General features: G+C 41.4%; 1 protein-coding gene across 4 annotated transcripts in view; it reads left to right on the forward strand.

The window, feature by feature from the left end:
- Window positions 1–13,282, forward strand: part of cacna1ha (calcium channel, voltage-dependent, T type, alpha 1H subunit a) — a 510,834-nt gene that overhangs the window by 213,565 nt on the left and 283,987 nt on the right. For all 4 annotated transcript variants that reach the window (XM_072269033.1, XM_072269034.1, XM_072269032.1 and 1 more), the window contains exon 5: window positions 4,974–5,283. In XM_072269033.1, the coding sequence (XP_072125134.1) occupies window positions 4,974–5,283 (310 nt within the window). The remainder of the gene's footprint in view (window positions 1–4,973; window positions 5,284–13,282) is intronic.

Genomic DNA, 13,282 nt, shown 5'->3' on the forward strand with positions numbered 1-13,282 from the left:
ACTCAGCTGTAATGGATGAGAAGCACACAGTGCCAGCAAACTTGAAATTGTTAAAAGCAATGAAGAACATCAGAGGAGTTCCAAGTGAAATTCAGGTTTATTATCACTGACATATGGTGTGAAATTTGTGTTTCTGTGGCAGCAGTACAGTGCAACACTTAACAAAAAATTACTATAATTTGCAAATAAGAATTGAAGCCCTCATGCGTGCATCACATAGACAATCACATTTAATCTGAAATTCTTTCCCATTTATTAAGATCATGGCCTGAATAAAACTCAGCTTAACATTCCAACCTTCCCTCAGTAATCTGTCACCATCTTACTCATGTGTCCATCAGTCTCTGCCTTAAATATATTCAAAGCCTTTGCTTCCAAAGCCATTTGAGAAGAAGAGTTACAAAATGTTATGACCCTCAGAGAGGAAAATATTGCCTCATCTCTGCTTCAAATGGGAAATTAATTATTTGTGAACAATGTCTCCTGGTTGTAGATTCGCCCACCAGCAGAATCTATCATCAGAGATGCCCACCACCCAGCTCATGCTCTCTTCTCACTGCTGCCATCAGGTAGAAGGTACAAGATCCTCAACACTTGCTCCACCAGGTTCAAGAACAGTATCTACCCCTCAACCATCAAGAACTTGAATGAAAGATGATAATTACACTCACTTGCCCCCTCACCTAAATGTTCTTACAACCAATGACCTCACTTTAAGGACTCTTTATCTCATTATTTCATGATCTTATTATTTATTGCTATTTATTTAATTTGCATTGCACAGTTTACTGCCTCCAGCACTCTGGTTGATCTTTCATTGATCCTGTTATAGTTACTATTCTATAGATTTGCTAAGTAAACCTGCAAGAGAACGAATCTCAGGGTTGTAAATGGTGACATATATGTACTTTGATAATAAATTTACTTTGACTTTAATCTCTGAAGAAGAGAAATCCCTTGAACATTCACCGTTTCAGGCCCCGTCAGGATTTTCAATTATTTATTTTTATTTTAGTTCGGGGTACAGTCCCTTCCGGCCCAATGAACCTGTGCTGCCCAATTACACCCATGTGACCAATTAACCTACTAACCCGTCCATCTTTGGAATGTGGGAGGAAACCGGCACACCCCGACAAAGCCCACGAGTTCACGTTGAGAACATCCAAACTCTTTACAGACAGTGACGGGAATTGAACCTATGTTGCAGCTGCTGTAATAGTGTTACGCTAACCACTAAGTTATCGTGCCCTCCCCCCCCTTTTTATATTTCAATAATGTTTTGGAATTGACTCTTTCTGAAGTAAACATCCTCCATGAGATTTTTAATTAAAGATTAATTTCTGCAAATATCTGCTGATTTGAAACAACATTGGATGCAAATCGGTATATAATTGCTCTAATATATTATGAGCATGGGTTTTGTACAGGTTGTGCAAGGCAGACGGTGGGAGTTGAAGATATTTATTCTTAATCTCTGCCAATTTAGTTACTCAGAAAAACAGTATTTAGCCTGAGGAAAAATCATGGCTTCTGATTTTTAGCAAAAGAACTCTGTTGAGTGTGCGCATGATGGGAATCAGTTGACGGTCTTTTTTTAAATGGTTTCTTTTGGTGTTTCTTTGTTTTGAGGCTGCCTTTAAGGAGACAAATCTCAAGGTTGTGTATGAATATATACTTTGATAATAAATGTACTTTGAACTTTGACTAAAGTCATGACCATATGGTCAAACAGACCACACCTGGTACCCATGAAATCTTGCCTCGGCAAGGAGACAAAATGACGGGAATTCAAACCTGATCACATGCGCTAAATGCACAGCTCATGCATATTGCTCATCATTTTCAAAATACGTTTCCGTTGAAGTCAATGCAATTTCAGAAGCTGAATTTGGTGAACAAGTGCTACCCCACTGTAAACTTTGACATATGCAACTGGTTTCTATCTTGATATCCTCAAGAAATAAGATTAACTACTTCAAAGTATGAATTTATTGGAAACAAAGGTGTCCATTAACAGAAGCTAATGGTGTGGGTAATGAAACTAGACACATGCGTTGAAAACTGCTCTCCCAAACTCATGATCTTCAGAACACATGTATTGGCCGCATGAGAATATCTTTCTCCCAAATATATCTTCAAGCTAAGTATTATCCTGACCTGAGCAATAACAAAACATCGACTGGTTATTCATTTCCATAGATGCTGCCTGATGTGTTGAGTTTCTCCAGCATTTTGAGCGTGTTGCATTGGAGTCCAGCATTGGAAGACTTTCTCATATTATTAATGACCATAGTTTAGTTGCATTGGATCACAATCTTGGCACCATACCCACCAACAACGTGGGTATCCCTTCTCTGTAACAGATCACGAAGGTATGCTATCTTTACCTTCCCAGCCACAACAACCTTGCACTCAGCTTCAGTAAGACTAAGGAACTGATTGTGGACTTCGGGGAGGGGAAGTCGGGAGAACACACACCAAGGCTCATGGAGGGGTCAGCAGTGGAAAGGGTGAGCAGCTTCAAGTTCCTGCCTGTCAACATCTCTGAAGTTCTATCCAAGGCCCATACGAAGAAGGAGCGCCAGCAGCTATATTTCATTGGAAGGGGTGAGGAGATTTGGTATGTCACCAAATACTGTAGCAAATTTCTACAGCAGATCTACTGTGGAGAGCATTCTAACTGGTTGCATCACCGTCTGGTACGGAGGCTCCAATGCACAGGATCAGCAAAAGCTGCAGAAAATTGTAAACTCAGACAGCTCCATCATGAGCACTAGACTCCACAGCATCAAGTCAAGTCAAACTTGTTGTCAATTAACTACATACATGTAGATAGAGATGAAACAATGTTTCTCCAACCAGGGTGTAAAGCGCACAACACACATACCACTCAATAACTTATGAAGGCAAGGATAAAATCTACAGATGAATCACCATAAATAACAAACTAAAGTGCTTTAATATAATATATTGTAAGGCACGGAACAGATTAACCAGTGACACCTCGAATACAATGCAGCCTGGAGTTCAGAAGCCTAATGGCCTAGGGGAAGAAGCACCAAGGTCATCTCAAAAGCTAATGCCTCAAGGAGGCAACATCCATCATAAAGGTCCCTCACCATCCAGTAAATGCCCCCTTCTATTGCTACCATCAGGGATGAGGTACAGGAGCCTGAAGACACATGCTGAGCATTTTAGGAACAGCTTCTTCCCCTCCGTCATCAGATTTCTGAATAGTCTATGAATCCTTGACCACTACCTAACGTTTTGCTCTCTTTTTGTACTACCTTTTAAAAAAAAAATTCTTATTGTAACTCAAAGTAATTTTTATGTATTGCATTGTACTGCTGCCACAAAACAACAGACTTCACAACATATGTCAGTGATAATAAACTTGATTCTGATTCCAAAGGAAACCAGAGGTAGCCAACAAATTTTGGCCTCCCCACCCACTCGTGAACTATTATTTCTGAATGAAATCCATAGCAGTTACCGTAATAATCTTTGCTAAGCCTGATAAGAGCTAGCTTTAACACTGAGCCGCCATCATCCAAAGTGAATGGCAGAGATGAGCATTCAGGTTATCAAGCATATATATAGGCATCAGTTAGTTTCATGAGACCATAGATTTGCGCCTTGGAAAGTTTCCAGGGCGCAGGCCTGGGCAAGGTTGTATGGAAGACCAGCAGTTGCCCATGCTGCAAGTCTCCCCTCTCCACACCACCGATGTTTTCCAAGGGAAGGGCATTAGGACCCATACAGCTTGGCACCAGTGTCGTCGCAGAGCAATGTGTGGTTAAGTGCCTTGCTCAAGGACACACACGCTGCCTCAGCCAAGGCTCGAACCAGTGACCTTCAAATCACTAGGCAAATGCCTTAACCACTTGGCCACGCGCCAACAGCATAAGAACGTAAGGAATAGGAGCAGGAATTGGCCATCTGGCCCATCGAAACTGTTCCACCAGTCAATAAGATCATGGCTGATCTGTCCGTGGACTCGACTCCACCTACTGTACCTGCCTTCGTAGTGGTCAGCTTGCTGTTATTACAGCACTAGTGACTGGGGTTCAATTCCCCCCGCTGCCTGCAAGGAGTTTGTAGGTTTTCTCCATGCCTGTGGAGGTTTCGTCCAGGTGCTCCAGTTTCCTCCCGCATTCCAAGGATGTATGGTTAGAGTAAGCATGCTATATTGGCGCAGAAAGCATGGTGCAGCACAATCCGTACTGAATTCAAACACTGTACATTTCAATATTTTGATGTACATGTGACAAGTAAAGCTACTATTTAGATCTTTATCTTTTCCTCATAACCCTTGTCCCTTGTTATGCAAAAATCCATCTAACTGAACCTTAAATATGTATAATGATGCAGACTCTACTTTGGGTAGAGAATTCCACAGATTCACTCCTCTCAGGGAAAAGCAGATTCTCTTCGTCTCTCTCCAAAATCTACTCCCCCGAATCGTAAGGCTAGCTCCTTTAAATCCAGTTATCAGTCAATAAGTTACTAACTGAAAGACCTCGATTTGAGTGGATGTTTCCTATGGTGGGGGAGTCTAAGACCAGAGGACAAAGCCTCAGAATAGAGTGATGTCCTTTTAGATCCAAAGAGTGATGAATCAGTGGAATATTGTTGCCACAGGCCAAGTCATTGAGCCTATTTAAGGGCAGATGTTGATGGATTCTTGATTAGTTAGGGCATGAAGGGATACAAGGAGAAGGCAGGAGATTGGGGCTGAGAGCGAAAGTGAATCAGCTGTGATGAAATGGTGGAGCAGACTCGATGGGCCAAATGGCCTAATTCTACTCCTATATCTTAGGGTCTTATGGTCAATTAATGACATGATCATGGATTTTTCTTTCCTGTCTGTGAAATATAGACCTTTTGGAAATAAATTTACCTGAAAATACACTGTAAATGCAGAATTGAAGAGAATGAAGTTTGACTAATTCCCCTCTCATTTTATTTCTTAGGTATTACAATATTTCTTTACCTCTGTATTACCAGATTGATGGTGATGAGACTCCATTCATTTGCTCACTGCCACGGGATAATGGCATGCAGAAGTGTCAAGACCTTCCAAATCTGAAGGAAAATGGAGCTGAATGTCTTCTTAGCTTAGATTCTAACAACCACCCAAAGTATGGCCTGGAACCGAAGAATATTAGTGGCTGCATAAACTGGAATCAATATTACAATGTGTGCCGAACCGGAGACGTAAACCCACATAAGGGTGCCATTAATTTTGATAATATAGGATATGCCTGGATTGCCATTTTTCAGGTAAGAGCTGGGGGCAGGGGTGGTGAACCTATGGCACGTGTGCCTGAGACGGCATGCACAAAATTTTTGTTATCTTGCAGCATGCAGTGCCGAGCCTCAATTATTTAACCACACCCATAACAAAAAAGATACATAATGATTTTCTTTTACTGCCAAATGAAGCATATGCCTGGATTGCTATTTTTCAGGTAAGATCTGAGAGCAGGAGTGGCAAACTTATGGTATGGGTGGCCAGGATGGCACATATGCAAACATTTTGTTGGCATGTGGCATACAGTGCCATCCTCAATTCTTTAAACCTCACCTACAATAAAAAACAAAGATACATAATGATTATCTTTACTACAACTGAAGCAGAAACTGATTTTTTACAACCTGAGAGCAGTGAGATGTTTTCATAGGAAATGTCTCACGCCAGCTGGGGACTAGTTGATGGTTATGAGAACATATGATATTAGATGATATATTTCAAAATCCTCTCAGTCCTGGTGTACATATCAGTATTTTGATAGTATACAGTTACTATAACAATAGTAGTTAGAAATTATGTTATTTTTAAAAGTTTTATGTGAGTAATTTTTGAAAAAGTTTTAAAAAATGCTTCATTTATTTCAATCTGCCTTTGTTGTACTTTTATTAATCATAAAACAATGAATACACATAAATAAGCAACAGGACTCACCTTTTTCTTTTAAAAAAGTTGATAATTATTGTTAGTATTTTATTAGTTAATGATACTCTCTCATCAAAATGACCATAGCATAGGAAAGCATTTTTCAGAAGACTAGCACCAGTTTGGGTACTCACTGTCAAAATGGTTCGCCAACACTGCCCTGCAGCATCAATATATGTACTTATTTTCTTTTTCTGTTCCTTTTAGGACAATAAGTAAGAAAATAATCTGCATTTGCAAATTAAGTTATTGTCTTTGAGCTATTCATCTGATTAAATTCCATAATTTAGGTCTTCGTAATATGTGTAAAGGCACGACAAGGTACGGTTTGGAAAGATCACCAGAGGGATTGTAAATATTTTATTTCATCCAAGAAATAGATATTAGTGCAGTATTGCTCTAATGCCTGTACCTAATGTTGTTCATAGGAGTGAGGCTATGAATTTGATTATGTTATGACTGACTCACCTGGTAAAGAACATTGCTATGAGTCTGCCTGGGCAGCAACAATCTCTGTCAGGGTTTCCCAACCATTTTTATGTCATGGACCCCTACCATTAACCAAGGGGGTCTGCGGACCCCCAGATTGGGAACAGTGTTGTACGTGATACAGGACTGGCCATTGCTATGCAAGGTTATTTTCTCTTGTCACACGGTAGATCCCTGCCCGGAGACATTGGGAAGGTGGCATGCAAGCAGGTGGTAAAACCAGACGATGGCCTGTAGAGAAGTTGGACAAACTGGGGTTGTTTCCCCTCGAACCACGGAGGCTGAGGGGAGATTGTATCAAGTTATGAGAGAATACTTCTCAGTTTTGAAATGTCTCATCCTAGAAGGCCAGCATTGAGGGTAAGTTCAAAGGAAAAGAAACAGGTAGACAGGGTGGTGAAAAACGGCAAACAGCACACAGGACTTCATCAGTCAGGGCACCAATGTTCCATTCCAGTTGTATAAGTCACTACAGAGGCGGCATATGGAGTACTATGTACAGTTTTAATCACCACCATACAAGATGTGTTTGAATAGGAAAGAGTGCAGAAAGAATTCACAAGGACTAGGGGGCTTGAGTTATAGCAGACATCCCACCTCTCCTGGAAGTTCTGGGAGTCTCCCACATGTTGTTAGTGGCTCCCTGATGCCCGGAAATTATATACAATATCCCATAAATCGATTGTTTTGAGAGCGAAAGGAAGAGTGAGAGTGAGCATCCTGATTGGTCTCTCTTCGTGCTAAGTAGACCTATCAGTTTTCTTTGTGGGCGGGTTTTACAGTTGACCTCAAAAATAATGACAATGTTGCTCGTTGCGCTGTTTGCAACAGTGACTTTTCTGTTGCCCACAGTAGGTTAAAATGTAAAAGACATGTTGAGGTGAGGTTAACAGGTGTCATTCGTTCATTAGCATAGCTAACGTTATTTAAACTAGCTGGCTAGCTGCTAAGGAGCTACTCTATTGATGTCCTACGTGATGACATCAAACTCCCTGTAGACTTGCTTAAAGTTGTAATAGGATAAACATGATAATATTATATAATATAATATATGTACATATTTTAATGTCACATTTTCGGCATATACCCAACTTGGTTTACAGATTAGACAAAATCACTAAACAAAGTATTACATACACCCTTGGAGGTCGACCGGGGGTTGGGGGTGGGGAATATGGGGTTGCGGGAGGCGGGGCTGCTACCTCCCTGAAATGAGTTTTTGCAGGGTGGGATATGGGGAGAATTGATCAGGCTAGGTCTTTAATCATTGGAATGGATGAGAATGAGGGACGACCATGTAGAAATGTTTAAAATTATGAGAGGCATGGATAAGGTAGGAGAACCAAGACCAGGAGTCATAGATTTAGGGTGGGAGGTGAAAGATTCAAAAGGGACCTGAGGAGCAGAGGATGGTGAGTATACAAAACAGAACATGCTGCCAGATGAGGTGGTCGGGGTAGGTAGCGTAGAATCAGTACCATAGTATGAGTCCTGCCGAAGGGTCTCAGCCTGAAACGACGACTGTTTACCCTTTTCCATAGATGCTGCCTGGTCTGCTGAGTTCCTCCAGCATTTTGTGTGCGTTGCTTGGATTTCCAGCATCTGCAGGTTTTCTCTTGTTTAGCATATCAGAAGGTTTTGAGTAGGTACATGAAGAGGTGGGGCTTTGAGGGACATGGGCTAAACACAGAATGGGAGTAGATGAGTGTACACAGTGGTCAGTACGGGTTGGGCCGAAGGGTCTGTACTTGGTTCTATTGTTCTATGACTCTATTGCTATGACTAGTATTTACATGAGAACTTGTTTCCTCATATTTTCTCACGGGACAAAAAACGCCATTGAGCCAACAGAGCAATCAGAGTACTCCTATCACTCCCATTCTCCCACTTATTTCCCCACACACCCATCATCTTCCTCCCCCCACCCCCGCCACATACACTCCTCCCAGTTCACCTCTACACCCAGCTACACTAGGGATCACTTACAGAGGCCAGCCAGCACATTTCTGGCTTGTAGGAGGAAACCGGATTGCCCATGGGGCAACTTTGCAAATTCCGCATAATACAGTTTTCTTGTCTTGTTCACGTAGAACTGAAGTCTGAAGTCCCTGATCCCTGGGACTAGAGTTCCAAATGATGAAGTATTTTATAGAAACTCAGCATAAGTAACAACAAACTTCACGACAGATGTCAGTGATACCAGACTTGATTCTGATTTTAAGCAGCTCTTTTCTTGCTGCCTCAGTACAGCAGCCAGCATAACCTCATCCACCCCAGACCTTCTCTCTCCTCTCCTCTTCCGCTGGGCAGAAGACACAAAAGCCCAAAAGCACGCACCATCTAGCTCAAGGACAGCTTCTATCCAGCTGTTGTCAGACTCTGGAATGGACCTCCTCTGGACTTTTCAGGATAAAGTGGACTTTTCTCCTCACTGTCTACCTCATTATGATCAAACACTTTATTGTTGACCTGCACTGTACTTTCTCTGCAGCTGTTACACTTCATTCTGCTATTGTTCTACCTCAATGCACCGTGGGCATGATGGTAGCGTAGAAGTTAGTGTGACGCTAGTGCGGTTTGGGCTGTTGGAGTTTGGGGTTCAATTCAGGTGTCCTCTTTTAGGTGTCTGTACATCCTCCCCGTGAACCGCCAGGGTTTTCCCTGGGTGCTCAGGTTTCCACCCACAGTCCAAAGATGTACTGGCTAGGTTAACTGGTCACTGTAAATTGTTCTGTTGCCAGGTTAGGGTTAATCAAGTTTGTGCGGTTGCTGGGGCAACGTGGCTCGAAGGAAGAAGGGTCTACTCCATGGTGTATCGTGGTGTATTGATATGTATAAATAGTATGCAAGCCAAGCTTTTCACTCTATCTTGGTACATGTCATAATAACAAACCAATACCAATACTTTTAAACTCCATACTCCAGACAGCATAACATCTTAGGGGGTCAGGCTTTGCTTTCTTTAATATTCTTTCCACTTGCCGTGATTTGTGCATAAGGTTATTTTGATATCTGAGTAGCTTTGAAACCATATTAAACATTTTATTTAAGAAAAAATAGCAGGAACATTTTTTTGACAAATGAAACTACCTGAGTTGAAGTATTGGCTGGCACATCATACTCAGCCTGGATACTGCCTGTAAGGATAGAGGTTTGGACTGTGGTTAACTCATTCCTAGAAATATTTAAAACAAAAATCATCAGAACTTGAGATTCTTAGTACCAAGTAGCTGGTTCCACTCAGCATGACCACTGTTTTTGACTTTAAAAACTGCAAAGTGGAAGAGAGGGTGAAATCAAAAATTTACATGTATTAGTCATATGTAATACCATTACTAAAAGCCAATATAGGTTACCTGCTTTTGTTAATAGGGAATCTACAGTACCATTGAAAAGTCTTAGACACACATATATATAGCTAGGGTACCTAAGATTTTTGCCTAGTACTGTAGTAATTTTAACTATTGCACTGTACTGCTGCTGCAAAAATAAACAAATTTCACAATTGATGATAAAATTGATTCTGATATGGGTCTCTATTGTGTACTGAGTGTGGGAAGGGGGCAAGGTGAGGGGAACATGGCTGGAGAAAGGGGAAGGGAGAGGAGAGGGAGTGGGAAGCACCAGAGAGACTTTCTGCAATGATCAATAAACCAAATTACCTTTGCCTAATGTCTCTGGGCTGGGTGTGTCTGCACCCATGTTACCCCTTGCACCTGGCAGTCCTTCTCCACCATTTGTCCCACAGCCCTTCTGCGGCACTCCTCTCTCACCATTCCCACCATCCTTTGCTCCCACCAGATTTACAAACTCGCTCTCTGCTCCATGTTGACAAACGCATTACCGTGCACATGTCTTAGGCACCCTAGCTAAGTATATGTGTGCCTGAGATTTTTGCAGAGGACTGTATTTAATAGAAACTGTTGGGAAAAATGTGAGTTCAAAAAGTAAAATAATAGAGCAACATACACAAAATGCTGGAGGAACTCTGCAGACCAGGCAGCATCTATGGAAAAGAGTAAACAGTCGACGTTTTAGGCCAACTCCCTTCTTCAGGACTGAGTTTTGTCTGCACATGTACTTGCCTTTGCGTGTTCCCATTTCAGTTTACCATAATTTAGGGAATGATTACAAATAGATTTCTTACTAAATATTTGCAGTAACATGTGATACTTTTGCCAGAACGACTGAGCAGTTCCAGAAGGCAGCTCACCAGTACTTTCAAGGTTCAAAGTAAATCTATTATCAAAAATGCGTATATGTCACCATATACTACCCTGAGATTCATTTTCTTGCAGTTATTCACTGCAGGACAAATAAATAGGACAGAATTGATGAAGAACACAAAGTGCAAAACAACCAAAGATAAACTGTGCAAATGCAAAAAAAAAAACCAAATATTAATAATAATAACAATATTATTAAAATACACATATAAATAATACTAAGAGCATGAGTTGTAGAGTCTTGAAAGTGAGCCCATAAGTTGTGGAATCAGTTCAGAGTTGATGTTGTTTCAGAAGCCTGATTGTTGATGTGTAATAACTGCTCCTCAACCTGGTGATGTAGGACATAAGGCTCCTGTACCACCTTCCCAATAGAAGCAGTGAGAAGAGAGCATGTCCTGGATTGTGGGGGTCCCTGGTGATGGATGCTGATTTCTTGTGCCAGTGTTCCTTGTCGATGTGCTCAGTGTTGGAGGGGACTTTACCAGTGATGGACTGGGCTGTAACCACTACTCTCTGAAATTGGTTAATTCATGTTAGGGTTTGTTCCCAATGACAATCATACCTAGAAGATAAACACATATATGAAATGAATCTAGATTGATTCCCTTTCATTGATTCCCAGTATTGGGATGTTCCTTTCTCTCCTTTGAAGGTGACAGAACTCCTCGCAGGGGGATAATGACAGTGAGGAGTTTCAAGTTTGAAAGATCTGTTGATTCCATCTGGTTAAATTTCAGTGTGCCTACTTTTGTCTTGTTTGTTTTTGTACCATAGGGATGGAGTTGATTCGCCCCACATAATAAAAAGCCCTAATAAATGCTACAGTGTTGGCATCTGAACTCTGATTCCCAACAGATGTTTCAGCTCCAGTCTGGTTGACTCTGCCAGACTGATTCTTTTTAATGCAGTAATTCACAGGTATCCTCAACGGTCAAAAGGAGACAAAATGTCTTTCAAATATTGATATACTTTTTTCATCTTACCTCTGGTTAATAGAGGGCATTTCAGCCACTGAAGACAACATAAAGGAATACAAGAGAAAAATACACAAATTGGCCACTTTATTTGGTACCTCCTGTACCTATCAAAGAGGCTACTGAGTGAATGTCCAAGGTCTTCTGCTGCTTTAACCCACTCACTTCAAGGTTCAACATGTCATGTATTGAGAGATGCTCTTCTGCACATCACTGTTGTAACATGTACTTGTCTGAGTTACTGTTACTTTCCGGTCAGCTTCAACCTGTTTCCATCATTTTTAATGACCTTGCTCATTAACAAGATATTTTTGCCCACAGAACTGGATGATTTTATTTTGTTTCCTGCATCATTCTCTGTAAACTTTAGAGACTGTTGTGCATGAAAATCACCATAGATCAGCAGTTTCTGAGATACTCAAACCACCCTGTCTGACAGCAAAAATCATTCCATGGTCAAAGTCACTTTAATTGCATTTCCTCTCTATTCTGAAGTTTAGTCTGAACAACAACTGAACCTCTTGACCGTGTCTGCATGCTTTTGTGCATGAGTTGCTGCCACATGATTGGCTGATTAAATATTTACATTAATGAGGAAGTGAACTTGATAAAGTGGCCATTTGAGTGTACTTTTCCTACTGCAGATTAACAAACACTAAGAATGGCTTCACTGATTCCAATCTTCCAAACTCTGCGATGCAAAGTTGAATTGCATTGTGATGCTTCCTGGTCTCTTCAATGTACTTTGAGTTCCAGTCTAAGACTGATTGAAAAGCATCAGATATAAAAGCAGGTTTAGGCCATCTGCTCCTTGTGCCTGTTCTGTCATTCAATGGGAACATGGTGGATCTTTTTCATTATTTCATCTTTTTCTACAACAAATCCCATATTTCATGATTCCATAAGATATAGGGGCAGACTTAAGTCATTTGGCCAATCGAGTCTGCTCTGCCATTCAATCATGGCTAATTTTTTTTCAACTCCACTTTCCTCCTTTTTCTCTCTAACCCTCAGCTGCTGATCAATCAAGAACCTATCAAACTCTGCCTTAAGAACATCCAGCGATTTGGCCTCCACAGTGGTATGTAGCACTCTCTGAATTTACTCCCTGAAATAGTCCACTGTCCCTGCAGGCTTCAAAACAACCACCATCAGTCCAGTGTGCAAGAGAGCAGTGATAACTAGCCTAAATGATCACTGCCCAGTGGCACTGACTTCGACAATCATGAAGTGCTTTGAGCGGCTGGTAATGGATCATATGAAATCGCGCCTTCCAGCTACGTTGTACTCTTTCCAGTTCCTTTACTGCTAAAATTGTTCCACTGATGATACCACAGCCTCCCCCCTGCACTCTGACCTGTCCCACCAAGAAATCGATGCCCTGTACACCAGGATGTTCTTCGATGGTTTCAGGTTAACATTTAACACAATCATCCCTTAGAGGCTGTTGGGTAAACAGTCCTCAACGCCCCTCTCTGTAACTGTATCTTGGACTTTTTGATAGAAAGATGCTAGCCAGTCCAAGTTGGCAGCAACATCACAGCTCCATCACACGGACCACTGGTGCTTCCAGGGTTGTGAGCTCAGTCTGCAGCTGTTCACGCTGTTGACTCATGACTACACTGCCAGATCCA

Source organism: Mobula birostris, chromosome 9 (genome assembly GCF_030028105.1).
Source record: "Mobula birostris isolate sMobBir1 chromosome 9, sMobBir1.hap1, whole genome shotgun sequence".
In the NCBI taxonomy this organism is placed as follows: Eukaryota; Metazoa; Chordata; class Chondrichthyes; order Myliobatiformes; family Myliobatidae; genus Mobula; species Mobula birostris.